Source organism: Centropristis striata, chromosome 7 (genome assembly GCF_030273125.1).
Source record: "Centropristis striata isolate RG_2023a ecotype Rhode Island chromosome 7, C.striata_1.0, whole genome shotgun sequence".
NCBI classification, from domain to species: Eukaryota; Metazoa; Chordata; class Actinopteri; order Perciformes; family Serranidae; genus Centropristis; species Centropristis striata.
Window position 1 is genome coordinate 34567062 of NC_081523.1, and position 16756 is coordinate 34583817.

A 16756-nucleotide genomic window follows, 5' to 3' on the forward strand; every position below is an offset into this window, starting at 1 on the left:
TTTACTTTTCGCGATTTCTCAAAGCTGCGGGACTAGTTACGCGCCAAAGTTTTTACGGAAGAATAATCTATAATAAATAAATAACTAGAAACAAAATTCCAGGGAAATTTTGGAGTGCCACGGGACTACTGCCGGATGATTCTCGTGGTTTAAATCAGCAGTTAAACAGGGACTCTGTCCTGAGTTCACAAACACCTCATACAAGTCTGTAGGACAAACGGTTCACTAGTTAGTAAAAAGGGGCGTGGCTACTAAAAGGGGCGTGGCTACTCAAAAGGGGCAGGGTAATAAACCACCAGTTAAACAGGGACTCTGTCCTGAGTACACAGATACCTCATACAAGTCTGTAGGACAAACGGTTCACTAGTTAGTAAAAAGGGGCGTGGCTACTAAAAGGGGCGTGGCTACTCAAAAGGGGCAGGGTAATAAACCACCAGTTAAACAGGGACTCTGTCCTGAGTACACAGACACCTCATACAAGTCTGTAGGACAAACGGTTTAGTAGTTATTAAAAAGGGGCGTGGCTATTAAAAGGGGCGTGGCTACCCAAAAGGGGCGGGGTAATCAACCACCAGTTAAACAGGGAGTCTGTCCTGAGTACATAGACACCTCATACAAGTCTGTAGGACAAACGGTTCACTAGTTAGTAAAAAGGGGCGTGGCTACTCAAAGAGGGCGTGGCTTCAATCACCAGTCAAACAGGTACTCTGTCCTGAGTTCACAGACACCTCATACAAGTCTCTAGGACAAACGGTTCATTAGTTAGTAAAAGGGGGCGTGGCTAGTCAAAAAGGCTCTAGAGTCTGAACATTCCGCGCAATACACACACATGGGAAAATCTCCCTCCCCATTAGTTTGGAAAAATGGAAATGTTTTCGCACTTTGTGCGAAAACTATACGTGCAATCGCTTTGAAATTTCACAGGACTAGAGTTAAATTCAGGCCCTACAACTTTCTAAATCGGTTCGGAATTTTACGAGCAACGGTTTGCGAATGGTGAGGCCCCAAAGTTTGCGCAATGCGTTCCGGATGGGCCAAAAAGTGCACGTTTGTGCACGTTGTGCGAAAACGTGCACGCCGATCGCTTAAAAAAGTCATTCCACACGATTCCCGATTAGGGCGCAACTTTTGGCGTTTTTACTTTTCGCGATTTCTCAAAGCTGCGGGACTAGTTACGCGCCAAAGTTTTTACGGAAGAATAATCTATAATAAATAAATAAATAATAAACATGAGCAATAATAAGAGATGCCTCGTGCTTCGCACGAGGCACTCATCCTCACTGCTTGCAGTGAAGATGAGTGCCTCGCTGCTCAGCCGTGGCACTAATAATAATAACTAGAAACAAAATTCCAGGGAAATTTTGGAGTGCCACGGGACTACTGCCGGATGATTCTCGTGGTTTAAATCAGCAGTTAAACAGGGACTCTGTCCTGAGTTCACAGACACCTCATACAAGTCTGTAGGACAAACGGTTCACTAGTTAGTAAAAAGGGGCGTGGCTACTCAAAGGGGGCGTGGCTTCAATCACCAGTCAAACAGGGACTCTGTCCTGAGTTCACAGACACCTCATACAAGTCTCTAGGACAAACGGTTCACTAGTTAGTAAAAGGGGCGTGGCTACTCAAAAGGGGCGGGGTTATCAATCAACAGTTAGACAGGGACGCCATGCTGAGTAATCTGACACCTCATACAAATTTCTAGGACAAACGGTTCATTAGTTAAGAAAGGGGGCGTGGCTAATCAAAAAGGGCGGGAATTTATGAAATATTGTTATGTAGGCAATCAGTGATGAGCCATCATCATGTATGACAAGTTTGAGGCAGATTGGACAATGTATGGTCAAGTTAAAAGAGTTAACTGTTTTCAGTTAAAATGTCTGTGTTGGAGGAGGGGAGAGGGAGGGGGGGAGCTTTGGTAGCTAAGCAACCACGTGGCCAGGTGGAGTCGACCAATCAGAGCAGAGCAATCAACAGAAACTAACTGTCACTGACAATGCTTTGCTAAAGTGAGCAGCCAGAGTTGGACAAACTGAAAATTCTGGCCTCGAACAGAAAGCATTTTTGGCAAAACCATAATACCTATCATTGATCCGACTTCACTTTGAACGTCCTGAGTTCTTCCTGAACGTCTACATATATTTTTTTTTAAGAAAAATGAAAAAATAGCTTTGTTAGAGCGATCTAAAAAAACGGTCAAATCTGATTATTTCAAAAATCCTGTTTTTAATATGGGACTCAATGGGGCAGTTGATGCGTTTTGGTGGCACTTCTCTGTGTCCTGCGCCCAAACTATAACTCTGACAGCTTGACCAGAGGATTGTGAGTGAGACCACAAATTTTCCTACATTTCTATGTACAAATTATTACTGTAGAGTGAAATTTGCGGCCTGGAGCGCAGTTTTCAAATTTATTTTTTGACAATTCCTTCTCTCCCTCTCCACTCTGCTTGATGACATCACCAGTCTAGAGTCTGAACATTCCGCGCAATACACACACATGGGGAAATCGCCCTCCCCATTAGTTTGGAAAAATGGAAATGTTTTCGCACTTCGTGCGAAAACTATACGTGCAATCGCTTTGAAATTTCACAGGACTAGAGTTAAATTCAGGCCCTACAACTTTCTAAATCGGTTCGGAATTTTACGAGCAACGGTTTGCGAATGGTGAGGCCCCAAAGTTTGCGCAATGCGTTCCGGATGGGCCGAAAAGTGCACGTTTGTGCACGTTGTGCGAAAACGTGCGCGCCGATCGCTAATAAAAGTCATTCCACACGATTCCCGATTAGGGCACAACTTTTGACGTTTTTACTTTTTGTGATTTCTCAAAGCTGTGAGACTAGTTACGCGCCAAAGTTTTTACGGAAGAATAATCTATAATAAATAAATATATAATAATAAACATGAGCAATAATGAGAGATGCCTCGAGCTTCGCTCGAGGCACTCATCCTCACTGCTTGCAGTGAAGATGAGTGCCTCGCTGCTCAGCCGTGGCACTAACTAGAAACAAAATTCCAGGGAAATTTTGGAGTGCCACGGGACTACTGCCGGATGATTCTCGTGGTTTAAATCAGCAGTTAAACAGGGACTCTGTCCTGAGTTCACAGACACTGAGTTCACAGACACAAGTCTGTAGGACAAACGGTTCACTAGTTAGTAAAAAGGGGCGTGGCTACTCAAAGGGGGCGTGGCTTCAATCACCAGTCAAACAGGGCCTCTGTCCTGAGTCCACAGACACCTCATACAAGTCTGTAGGACAAACGGTTCACTAGTTAGTAAAAGGGGGCGTGGCTAGTAAAAGGGGCGTGGCTACTCAAAAGGGGCGGGGAAATAAACCACCAGTTAAACAGGGATTCTGTCCTGAGTTCACAAACACCTTATACAAGTCTGTAGGACAAACGGTTCACAAGTTAGTAAAAGGGGGCGTGGCTACTCAATGGGGGCGTGGCTTCAATCAGCAATTAAACAGGGACTCTGTCCTGAGTTCACAGACACCTCATACAAGTCTGTAGGACAAACGGTTCATTAGTTAGTAAAGGGGGCGTGGCTAATCAAAAGGGGCGGGAATTTATGAAATATTGTTATGTAGACAATCAGTGATGAGCCATCATCATGTATGACAAGTTTGAGGCAGATTGGACAATGTATGGTCAAGTTAAAAGAGTTAACTGTTTTCAGTTAAAATGTCTGTGTTGGAGGAGGGGAGAGGGAGGGGAGGGGGGGGGGGCTTTGGTAGCTAAGCAACCACGTGGCCAGGTGGAGTCGACCAATCAGAGCAGAGCAATCAACAGAAACTAACTGTCACTGACAATGCTTTGCTAAAGTGAGCAGCCAGAGTTGGACAAACTGAAAATTCTGGCCTCGAACAGAAAGCATTTTTGGCAAAACCATAATACCTATCACTTATCCGACTTCACTTTGAGCGTCCTGAGTTCTTCCTGAACATCTACATATATTTTTTTTTAAGAAAAATGAAAAAATAGCTTCGTTAGAGCGATCTAAAAAAACTGTTAAATCAGATTTTTTTTAAATTCCTCGTGTGTTTTTAATATGGGACTCAATGGGGCAGTTGATGCGTTTTGGTGGGGCTTCTCTGTGTCCTGCGCCCAAACTATAACTCTGACAGCTTTACCAGAGGATTGTGAGTGAGACCACAAATTTTCCTCCGTTTCTATGTATAAATTATTTCTATAGAGTGAAATTTGCGGCCTGGAGCGCAGTTTTCAAATTTATTTTTTGACAATTCCTTCTCTCCCTCTCCACTCTGCTTGATGACATCACCAGTCTAGAGTCTGAACATTCCGCGCAATACACACACATGGGAAAATCGCCCTCCCCATTAGTTTGGAAAAATGGAAATGTTTTCGCACTTCGTGCGAAAACTATACGTGCTATCGCTTTGAAATTTCACAGGACTAGAGTTAAATTCAGGCCCTACAACTTTCTAAATCGGTTCGGAATTTTACGAGCAACGGTTTGCGAATGGTGAGGCCCCAAAGTTGGCGCAATGCGTTCCGGATGGGCCGAAAAGTGCACGTTTGTGCACGTTGTGCGAAAACGTGCGCGCCGATCGCTAATAAAAGTCATTCCACACGATTCCCGATTAGGGCGCAACTTTTGGCGTTTTTACTTTTCGCGATTTCTCAAAGCTGCGGGACTAGTTACGCGCCAAAGTTTTTACGGAAGAATAATCTATAATAAATAAATAACTAGAAAAAAAATTCCAGGGAAATTTTGGAGTGCCACGGGACTACTGCCGGATGATTCTCGTGGCTTAAATCAGCAGTTAAACAGGGACTGTGTCCTGAGTTCACAGACACCTCATAAAAGTCTGTAGGACAAACGGTTCACTAGTTAGTAAAAGGGGGCGTGGCTACTAAAAGGGGCGTGGCTACTCAAAAGGGGCGGGGAAATAAACCACCAGTTAAACAGGAATTCTGTCCTGAGTTCACAAACACTTCATACAAGTCTGTAGGACAAACGGTTCACAAGTTAGTAAAATGGGGCGTGGCTTCTCAATGGGGGCGTGGCTTCAATCAGCAATTAAACAGGGACTCTGTCCTGAGTTCACAGACACCTCATACAAGTCTGTAGGACAAACGGTTCATTAGTTAGTAAAAGGGGGCGTGGCTAATCAAAAGGGGCGGGAATTTATGAAATATTGTTATGTAGCCAATCAGTGATGAGCTATCATCATGTATGACAAGTTTGAGGCAGATTGGACAATGTATGGTCAAGTTAAAAGAGTTAACTGTTTTCAGTTAAAATGTCTGTGTTGGAGGGGGGGGGGGGGGGGCTTTGGTAGCTTAGCAACCACGTGGCCAGGTGGAGTCGACCAATCAGAGCAGAGCAATCAACAGAAACTAACTGTCACTGACAATGCTTTGCTAAAGTGAGCAGCCAGAGTTGGACAAACTGAAAATTCTGGCCTCGAACAGAAAGCATTTTTGGCAAAACCATAATGCCTATCACTTATCCGACTTCACTTTGAGCGTCCTGAGTTCTTCCTGAACATCTACATATATTTTTTTTTAAGAAAAATGAAAAAATAGCTTTGTTAGAGCGATCTAAAAAAACTGTTAAATCAGATTTTTTTTTAATTCCTCGTGTGTTTTTAATATGGGACTCAATGGGGCAGTTGATGCGTTTTGGTGGCACTTCTCTGTGTCCTGCGCCCAAACTATAACTCTGACAGCTTTACCAGAGGATTGTGAGGGAGAAGAAAAATTTTCCTCCGTTTCTATGTATAAATTATTTCTATAGAGTGAAATTTGCGGCCTGGAGCGCAGTTTTCAAATTTATTTTTTGACAATTCCTTCTCTCCCTCTCCACTCTGCTTGATGACATCACCAGTCTAGACTCTGAACATTCCGCGCAATACACACACATGGGAAAATCGCCCTGCCCATTAGTTTGGAAAAATGGAAATGTTTTCGCACTTCGTGCGAAAACTATACGTGCAATCGCTTTGAAATTTCACAGGACTAGAGTTAAATTCAGGCCCTACAACTTTCTAAATCGGTTCGGAATTTTACGAGCAACGGTTTGCGAATGGTGAGGCCCCAAAGTTTGCGCAATGCGTTCCGGATGAGCCAAAAAGTGCACGTTTGTGCACGCTGTGCGAAAACGTGCGCGCCGATCGCTAAAAAAAGTCATTCCACACGATTCCCGATTAGGCCGCAACTTTTGACGTTTTTACTTTTCGCGATTTCTCAAAGCTGCGGGACTAGTTACGCGCCAAAGTTTTTACGGAAGAATAATCTATAAATAATAAACATGAGCAATAATAAGAGATGCCTCGTGCTTCGCACGAGGCACTCATCCTCACTGCTTGCAGTGAAGATGAGTGCCTCGCTGCTCAGCCGTGGCACTAATAAACATGAGCAATAATAAGAGATGCCTCGCTGCTCAGCCGTGGCACTAACTAGAAACAAAATTCCAGGGAAATTTTGGAGTGCCACGGGGCTACTGCCGGATGATTCTCGTGGTTTAAATCAGCAGTTAAACAGGGACTCTGTCCTGAGTTCACAGACACCTCATACAAGTTTGTAGGACAAACGGTTCAGTAGTTAGTAAAAAGGGGCGTGGCTACTCAAAGGGGGCGTGGCTTTAATCACCATTCACACAGGGACTCTGTCCTGAGTTCACAGACACCTCATACGAGTCTGTACGACAAACGGTTCACAAGTTAGTAAAAAGGGGCGTGGCTACTCAAGGGGGCGTGCCTTCAATCACCAGTAAAACAGGGGCTCCATCCTGAGTTCACAGACACCTCATACAAGTCTGTAGCACAAACGGTTCACTAGTTAGTAAAAAGGGGCGTGGCTACTAAAAAGGGGCGTGGCTTCAATCACCAGTAAAACAGGGGCTCTGTCCTGAGTTCACAGACATCTCATACAAGTCTGTAGGACAAACGGTTCACAAGTTAGTAAAAGGGGGCGTGGTTACTCAATGGGGGCGTGGCTTCAATCAGCAATTAAACAGGGACTCTGTCCTGAGTTCACAGACACTTCATACAAGTCTGTAGGACAAACGGTTCATTAGTTAGTAAAAGGGGGCGTGGCTAATCAAAAGGGGCGGGAATTTATGAAATATTGTTATGAAGACAATCAGTGATGAGCCATCATCATGTATGACAAGTTTGAGGCAGATTGGACAATGTATAGTCAAGTTAAAAGAGTTAACTGTTTTCAGTTAAAATGTCTGTGTTGGAGGAGGAGAGAGGGAGGGGGGGAAGCTTTGGTAGCTAAGCAACCACGTGGCCAGGTGGAGTCGACCAATCAGAGCAGAGCAATCAACAGAAACTAACTGTCACTGACAATGCTTTGCTAAAGTGAGCAGCCAGAGGTGGACAAACTGAAAATTCTGGCCTCGAACAGAAAGCATTTTCGGCAAAACCATAATACCTATCACTGATCCGACTTCACTTTGAGCGTCCTGAGTTCTTCCTGAACATCTACATATATTTTTTTTTAAGAAAAATGAAAAAATAGCTTTGTTAGAGCGATCTAAAAAAACTCTTAAATCTGATTATTTCAAAAATCCGCCTGTGTTTTTAATATGGGACTCAATGGGGCAGTTGTTGCGTTTTGGTGGCACTTCTCTGTGTCCTGCGCCCAAACTAAAACTCTGACAGCTTTACCAGAGGATTGTGAGTGAGACCACAAATTTTCCTACGTTTCTATGTATAAATTATTTCTGTAGAGTGAAATTTGCGGCCTGGAGCGCAGTTTTCAAATTTATTTTGTGACAACTCCTTCTCTGCCTCTACACTCTGCTTGATGACATCACCAGTCTAGATTCTGAACATTCCGCGCAATACACACACATGGGAAAATCGCCGTCCCCATTAGTTTGGAAAAATGGAAATGTTTTCGCACTTCGTGCGAAAACTATACGTGCAATTGCTCTGAAATTTCACAGGACTAGAGTTGAATTCAGGCCCTACAACTTTCTAAATCGGTTCGGAATTTTACGAGCAACGGTTTGCGAATGGTGAGGCCCCAAAATTTGCGCAATGCGTTCCGGATGGGCCGAAAAGTGCACGTTTGTGCACGTTGTGCGAAAACGTGCACGCCGATCGCTAATAAAAGTCATTCCACACGATTCCCGATTAGGGCGCAACTTTTGACGTTTTTACTTTTTGCGATTTCTCAAAGCTGTGGGACTAGTTACGCGCCAAAGTTTTTACGGAAGAATAATCTATAATAAATAATAAACATGAGCAATAATAAGAGATGCCTCGTGCTTCGCACGAGGCACTCATCCTCACTGCTTGCAGTGAAGATGAGTGCCTCGCTGCTCAGCCGTGGCACTAACTAGAAACAAAATTCCAGGGAAATTTTGGAGTGCCACGGGACTACTGCCGGATGATTCTCGTGGCTTAAATCAGCAGTTAAACAGGGACTGTGTCCTGAGTTCACAGACACCTCATAAAAGTCTGTAGGACAAACGGTTCACTAGTTAGTAAAAGGGGGCGTGGCTACTAAAAGGGGCGTGGCTACTCAAAAGGGGCGGGGAAATAAACCACCAGTTAAACAGGAATTCTGTCCTGAGTTCACAAACACTTCATACAAGTCTGTAGGACAAACGGTTCACAAGTTAGTAAAATGGGGCGTGGCTTCTCAATGGGGGCGTGGCTTCAATCAGCAATTAAACAGGGACTCTGTCCTGAGTTCACAGACACCTCATACAAGTCTGTAGGACAAACGGTTCATTAGTTAGTAAAAGGGGGCGTGGCTAATCAAAAGGGGCGGGAATTTATGAAATATTGTTATGTAGCCAATCAGTGATGAGCTATCATCATGTATGACAAGTTTGAGGCAGATTGGACAATGTATGGTCAAGTTAAAAGAGTTAACTGTTTTCAGTTAAAATGTCTGTGTTGGAGGGGGGGGGGGGGGGGCTTTGGTAGCTTAGCAACCACGTGGCCAGGTGGAGTCGACCAATCAGAGCAGAGCAATCAACAGAAACTAACTGTCACTGACAATGCTTTGCTAAAGTGAGCAGCCAGAGTTGGACAAACTGAAAATTCTGGCCTCGAACAGAAAGCATTTTTGGCAAAACCATAATGCCTATCACTTATCCGACTTCACTTTGAGCGTCCTGAGTTCTTCCTGAACATCTACATATATTTTTTTTTAAGAAAAATGAAAAAATAGCTTTGTTAGAGCGATCTAAAAAAACTGTTAAATCAGATTTTTTTTTAATTCCTCGTGTGTTTTTAATATGGGACTCAATGGGGCAGTTGATGCGTTTTGGTGGCACTTCTCTGTGTCCTGCGCCCAAACTATAACTCTGACAGCTTTACCAGAGGATTGTGAGGGAGAAGAAAAATTTTCCTCCGTTTCTATGTATAAATTATTTCTATAGAGTGAAATTTGCGGCCTGGAGCGCAGTTTTCAAATTTATTTTTTGACAATTCCTTCTCTCCCTCTCCACTCTGCTTGATGACATCACCAGTCTAGACTCTGAACATTCCGCGCAATACACACACATGGGAAAATCGCCCTGCCCATTAGTTTGGAAAAATGGAAATGTTTTCGCACTTCGTGCGAAAACTATACGTGCAATCGCTTTGAAATTTCACAGGACTAGAGTTAAATTCAGGCCCTACAACTTTCTAAATCGGTTCGGAATTTTACGAGCAACGGTTTGCGAATGGTGAGGCCCCAAAGTTTGCGCAATGCGTTCCGGATGAGCCAAAAAGTGCACGTTTGTGCACGCTGTGCGAAAACGTGCGCGCCGATCGCTAAAAAAAGTCATTCCACACGATTCCCGATTAGGCCGCAACTTTTGACGTTTTTACTTTTCGCGATTTCTCAAAGCTGCGGGACTAGTTACGCGCCAAAGTTTTTACGGAAGAATAATCTATAAATAATAAACATGAGCAATAATAAGAGATGCCTCGTGCTTCGCACGAGGCACTCATCCTCACTGCTTGCAGTGAAGATGAGTGCCTCGCTGCTCAGCCGTGGCACTAATAAACATGAGCAATAATAAGAGATGCCTCGCTGCTCAGCCGTGGCACTAACTAGAAACAAAATTCCAGGGAAATTTTGGAGTGCCACGGGGCTACTGCCGGATGATTCTCGTGGTTTAAATCAGCAGTTAAACAGGGACTCTGTCCTGAGTTCACAGACACCTCATACAAGTTTGTAGGACAAACGGTTCAGTAGTTAGTAAAAAGGGGCGTGGCTACTCAAAGGGGGCGTGGCTTTAATCACCATTCACACAGGGACTCTGTCCTGAGTTCACAGACACCTCATACGAGTCTGTACGACAAACGGTTCACAAGTTAGTAAAAAGGGGCGTGGCTACTCAAGGGGGCGTGCCTTCAATCACCAGTAAAACAGGGGCTCCATCCTGAGTTCACAGACACCTCATACAAGTCTGTAGCACAAACGGTTCACTAGTTAGTAAAAAGGGGCGTGGCTACTAAAAAGGGGCGTGGCTTCAATCACCAGTAAAACAGGGGCTCTGTCCTGAGTTCACAGACATCTCATACAAGTCTGTAGGACAAACGGTTCACAAGTTAGTAAAAGGGGGCGTGGTTACTCAATGGGGGCGTGGCTTCAATCAGCAATTAAACAGGGACTCTGTCCTGAGTTCACAGACACTTCATACAAGTCTGTAGGACAAACGGTTCATTAGTTAGTAAAAGGGGGCGTGGCTAATCAAAAGGGGCGGGAATTTATGAAATATTGTTATGAAGACAATCAGTGATGAGCCATCATCATGTATGACAAGTTTGAGGCAGATTGGACAATGTATAGTCAAGTTAAAAGAGTTAACTGTTTTCAGTTAAAATGTCTGTGTTGGAGGAGGAGAGAGGGAGGGGGGGAAGCTTTGGTAGCTAAGCAACCACGTGGCCAGGTGGAGTCGACCAATCAGAGCAGAGCAATCAACAGAAACTAACTGTCACTGACAATGCTTTGCTAAAGTGAGCAGCCAGAGGTGGACAAACTGAAAATTCTGGCCTCGAACAGAAAGCATTTTCGGCAAAACCATAATACCTATCACTGATCCGACTTCACTTTGAGCGTCCTGAGTTCTTCCTGAACATCTACATATATTTTTTTTTAAGAAAAATGAAAAAATAGCTTTGTTAGAGCGATCTAAAAAAACTCTTAAATCTGATTATTTCAAAAATCCGCCTGTGTTTTTAATATGGGACTCAATGGGGCAGTTGTTGCGTTTTGGTGGCACTTCTCTGTGTCCTGCGCCCAAACTAAAACTCTGACAGCTTTACCAGAGGATTGTGAGTGAGACCACAAATTTTCCTACGTTTCTATGTATAAATTATTTCTGTAGAGTGAAATTTGCGGCCTGGAGCGCAGTTTTCAAATTTATTTTGTGACAACTCCTTCTCTGCCTCTACACTCTGCTTGATGACATCACCAGTCTAGATTCTGAACATTCCGCGCAATACACACACATGGGAAAATCGCCGTCCCCATTAGTTTGGAAAAATGGAAATGTTTTCGCACTTCGTGCGAAAACTATACGTGCAATTGCTCTGAAATTTCACAGGACTAGAGTTGAATTCAGGCCCTACAACTTTCTAAATCGGTTCGGAATTTTACGAGCAACGGTTTGCGAATGGTGAGGCCCCAAAATTTGCGCAATGCGTTCCGGATGGGCCGAAAAGTGCACGTTTGTGCACGTTGTGCGAAAACGTGCACGCCGATCGCTAATAAAAGTCATTCCACACGATTCCCGATTAGGGCGCAACTTTTGACGTTTTTACTTTTTGCGATTTCTCAAAGCTGTGGGACTAGTTACGCGCCAAAGTTTTTACGGAAGAATAATCTATAATAAATAATAAACATGAGCAATAATAAGAGATGCCTCGTGCTTCGCACGAGGCACTCATCCTCACTGCTTGCAGTGAAGATGAGTGCCTCGCTGCTCAGCCGTGGCACTAATAAAAATAGTCCCGGTGAATAGTAGTTAGTGTGCTTTTGCAAGCAAGCACACAAAATTAACAGCTGTGGAATCTTCTGGCAGAGTGAAAGCAGCCAGAGGTGGGCAGAGTGAAATTTCTGGCCTCGAACAGAAAGCATTTTTGGCAAAACCATAATACCTATCATTGATCCGACTTCACTTTGAGCGTCCTGAGTTCTTCCTGAACCTCTACATATGTTTTTTTTTAAGAAAAATGAAAAAATAGCTTTGTTAGAGCGATCTAAAAAAACAGTTAAATCTCACTTTTTCCGAAATCTTCCTGCGTTTTTAATATGGGACCCAATGAGGCTGTTGGTGGTTTTGGTGGCGCATCTTTGCGTCGTACGCCCAAATTATAACTCTGACAGCTTTGCCAGAGGATTGTGAGTGACAAGACAAATTTTCCTACATTTCTATGTATAAATTATTTCTGTAGAGTGGAATTTGCGGCCTGGAGTGCAGTTTTCAAATTTATTTTTTGACAGTTTTACCTCTCCCTCTACACTCTGAGCGATGACATCACACACTCTGACACGAACATTCCATGCAATACACACCCATTATAATCTCAGAATTTCTCCAAAAATGATCATGGTCATTGAACAGGGATTGATAAAAAACTATATGACCTATCGAAACGCAAAGTAATACACCAATACACAAGACTTGTGTCTACTGTTTAAAGTTTAAATGGAGTCTCTAGGTGAAATTATGCCGGAGAAGTAGACGTCTGAAAATCTTCAATTAATGTTCTTTTTTGCTCATTTTCTTTCGGCCGTCCCATTCATTTCAATGCAAAATTTTGGGCAGTTTTTCGCGACTTACGTCGCGAAAAATTCATATTCCGTAGAGAAAAGTAATAGCACACCGATCCCGATCAAACCGCACGTTTTGATATATAATTTGTAGCGGGACGAAATTGCGTCCGGAAGAGGAATAAGAAGAAATCCACAGTATAACAGTAGTGCTCGGGGCTTCGCTGTATGGGACCAGTGCTCGGTGCGATTGCCCCGAGGCCCTAATAAATACTTCAGAAAGGAATGTTTGTTGTAGGTGTGCTCCTTGTATATAATATAGTATCATAACATTACTAGTATTAATTGTTTGAAATCTAGTGAAGAATCTCATCATAGTGTACACACACCGGTAGTAGCCCCCGTAGCCCTTTCAGCATCTCCCCAGAGGAAATTTTCTAGTTATATTTATTAGATATATGTCGGGAAATTCTCTGAATCAGGTGGTTTACTTCCTCTAAACATTTTTGGCAATCCATCAAACAGACAGACAGACAGACAGACACACACACACACACACACACACACTCTAACGTTGGACTCTACACAAGAGACTGACTGACTCAGTGTGTTACTGCTGTTTGGACTCTGGCTGGGCGTGTTCACAGCTTTTCATTGTTTTATTATTAGCAGCTTGAAAAAACAATAAAAAATGTCTAAGAAACATCGTGAAGAGGCAGCTCTGATTTAAATTTTATATTCTGTATTCTGTTTCTGTAGTTGTACTGTGACGATGAAGGTCAAAGGTTAAACATGATTTGAGTTTTATAGAAGAGAAGTTAAACATTTACAGGCTGAGCAGCTGTACAACTTTTATATTTCACACAGTCACTAAAATCATCCTGGAACATCTGACGTTCTGAATGAATTATTTGGGGAGTAAAATCATTTAAAAATTGAATTATTTTTTTATGTCATGTTTTTTTTTATGCCCTTTTATGTTTTTCAAAACAAGGAAAATTAATAATATTAATAAAGTTTATTTATATATTGGTTAAAAGTGAAGCTTTATTTTTAAGTGAGAAAAACAAAAAAGAAAAAATTAAAAATAATTTCTGAATATTCTGTGTGTGTGTATATATATATATATATAATATATATAGAACGTATTAAATGTCAGTTTAAAGTCTGAATGTAAACTAAAGAAATGTTTTTTTACTTCTCAGAGTCCAACTAACAGCGACGACGTTTCAGGTAAATCTGTCTCCAACTTTTCTTCTTCTCTGGTTTTAATGCTCAAAGTGTCAAAGACATTGAAATATAGTTAATAGGCTCTGTCTTTGGTTTGGAATCAGATGTTTTACAGTCACTCTGATCTTTATTATTTCATGTTTTGCTTCTTCAAACTGTCTGGACTATGTCTGCTGTATTTCATTGAGTTTGTGTGTTCAGATCATTTTATTCTGAATCAACTGTTTTGATTTTCAGATTCAGCGAAAGATTCAAAGACCCAGAAGTCGGAAGCCGAACCTGAAGAATATGGAGCTTCTGCAGAGAACAAAGAGGGTAAAAACTAAGAATTCCTGATATTTTTCTGGGCAGTAAACTTGACTCTACAAACCTTCAAGCTCAGTTTTTTCTATTTCCTCGTCTGTCCTCAGAGTCTGTTCAGAGCGCCGCGGTGGTGTTGGAAAACGTTGGAGACAACATGTCCACAGACCTGCTGTTCATGCTGGTGGAGATCGTGTCGGGTTTGGACGAGAGCCGCTACAGTCTGGAGATCATCTGGGAGGCCAACAGAGCCGTGGTGACCTTCAACAAACCGGCAGGTAGGAAACGACACGAGACGCCACTAAGAGAACACGTTTAAACCCAGCTGTCGATCTCTGCAAAGAGTTCTTTCTTTGGTCATTTTACATATTTTTGTTGTAATTTTGTGTCTTTTTTGGTCATTTATGTCTTTTTGAGGGGTAATTTTGTGTCTTTTCTTGGTCATTTTGTTTCTTTTTTGTTGGTATTTGTGTCTTGTTTTGCTCATGTTAGCCTCTTTTGGTCATTTTGTGAGGTTTTTTTTGTCCTTTTACATCCTTTGTTGTAATTTTGTGTCTTTTTTTGTGATTTTGCATCTTTTTGGTGATTTCTTTAGTCTTTTTTTGCTGATTCTGTCTTTTTTTTTGTCCGTCTCCCGGTGGAAGTCCTGGTGGACTCTTTATTCTTTGTACTGTCATTCACAATTCCTACTGCCACTAGAGGGCGCCACTAACTCCAAACAGAGACATGGGGAAGAACTGGTGGTCACATTTATAGGTTTGATTTTGGCGCCTGCATTGCACCTAACTTGAAAGTAAAGTTGTGTTATTTGAACCCAGATTGGTGAGAACGAGCCGGATTAACCGGTTTCACTATTAAAGTAATAATCTGGAGTGTTTTGCAGATGCGGAGAGGTTCCTCACTGTGAGTCAGTCCAGTCAGAAGCTGCAGAAACACGGACTGACCGCCCAGCCACTGGAGGCAGCAGAGAGCGTCCGAGTGGAGAGTCTGCCTCCACAGGTGGTCAAAGGTACAAAAACTGTAAAATCGCTGTTTTTCTGTCTACAGCGTTTATTTTACTGTGGTGACGAGCTCTTTGTTTCTGATTCCTTGCCAGACATGTTGGAGATGTATTTTGAGAAGAGCTGGGCGCTGCCAGACGATATCACCATGATCCCCAATGAACAGGCTGCCATCGCAAAGTTCAACAACCCCAAAGGTTAATTATACTTTTTATTTAGCTTTACTTCTCGTCTTTAACTCACTGTGATTCAGTGAGAATCACCAGATGTACACTATTTGGTCAAAACTATGTGGACACAAAAATTGAGGGTTTAACATGTGATTTTATTATTCTGTTGCTTTAAAAGTCTCCAGATTTACTCCCTTCTAATACGATAAAGCAAGAAGTCTGACTTTGATTGAGCTTGTCCTTCATACATCTGGTCAACTGTTTTTCCGTTCCACTTCACTCTAGGCGAGTGTAACGCTTCAGACACAAGGAAATGCTTTTCTGAATTTGGTGCAGTTTGGCCAGATGGTGGTGCTATGAAAACGAACCTTAGGTTTTTGTTTGTAAAGACTTGCTGATGTCCACATATCTTTGGCCGTATCGTGTATGTTATGACCTGGAAAAAAGTTCAGTGTTATTGAAATGCCTTGTCGGTACAAAGACTACAACCATTCACCTAAGCTTTCTTGTTTTTATTTCCTGGATCACCGCAGTTGTGGAAAGCATTTGTATGAACCGAGATCATCTGATGCGGTCCATCCCTGTCGGGGTGTATCCGTACTACGAGTCCCTGGGGACCGCTTTGTACGGCGAAGAACGCCCAACATGGAAGATGCCCGAGCCCTTCACAGAGAGCGTTCACCACGTTGTCTGGAAGTTCCTGCAGATGAAGAAACTGTCTGATAGCATCAACGATCAGATGCGTCCGTATTTCTGCAGCGTGGACTTGGAGACCCCTGAGGTGAAACTCAGCCCTCTCCCGAGCTTCTTGAGGCAGAAAGGCCTGACGGCCGAACGCGTTGCTGATTGGCAGAAAGCCGCCCAGGTGGCCTTTCGTGAGCAAATGTCTGAGTACACGGCCTTCGACTGTCAAGTGAACGCACATGCATGGAAAGCTGCAGAGAAAGAAGTCCGCTCGGTTGTCCAGGAAGACGCTTTCCTGTTGCTGGATGCATCCAGGGGGATTGTGGCCGCGGCTGGTCGAGCCGACGATATCAAACGAATCAGGGCTCCTGTGGAGAACATCGTCCTCAAAGCCATGAGGCAGGTGAATCGGCAGACAGACAGTGTCTCTGAGCTCATGGACATGTCCCCTTCAATATTCTACATTCTGCAGCAGGAGGGCCTCCAGAAAGCTTCCCAGGACATTTCCCCTGACATGAACCTTGACTTTGACCGAGGTGCCCAGAAGTTAACCATCACAGGACTCCCTGCAGAGGTTTTCCAGACCAAGTCGTGGATCTTGGAGAAGAATGTGGGGATGAGTAAAAAGCTGCTGAATGTCCCGCCACATCTTCTGGACTTTCTCAAGACTGTG

The 16756-nt window shown here is 43.1% G+C and overlaps 1 protein-coding gene across 1 annotated transcript in view; it reads left to right on the forward strand.

Moving 5' to 3' along the window:
* LOC131974831 (protein mono-ADP-ribosyltransferase PARP14-like) overlaps nucleotides 1–16756 on the forward strand; it is a 74545-nt gene that overhangs the window by 20405 nt on the left and 37384 nt on the right. The window contains exons 3-8 of the mRNA XM_059337314.1: nucleotides 13904–13931; nucleotides 14166–14243; nucleotides 14339–14506; nucleotides 15112–15237; nucleotides 15325–15426; nucleotides 15933–16657. Coding sequence (XP_059193297.1) covers nucleotides 13904–13931; nucleotides 14166–14243; nucleotides 14339–14506; nucleotides 15112–15237; nucleotides 15325–15426; nucleotides 15933–16657 — 1227 coding nt within the window. The remainder of the gene's footprint in view (nucleotides 1–13903; nucleotides 13932–14165; nucleotides 14244–14338; nucleotides 14507–15111; nucleotides 15238–15324; nucleotides 15427–15932; nucleotides 16658–16756) is intronic.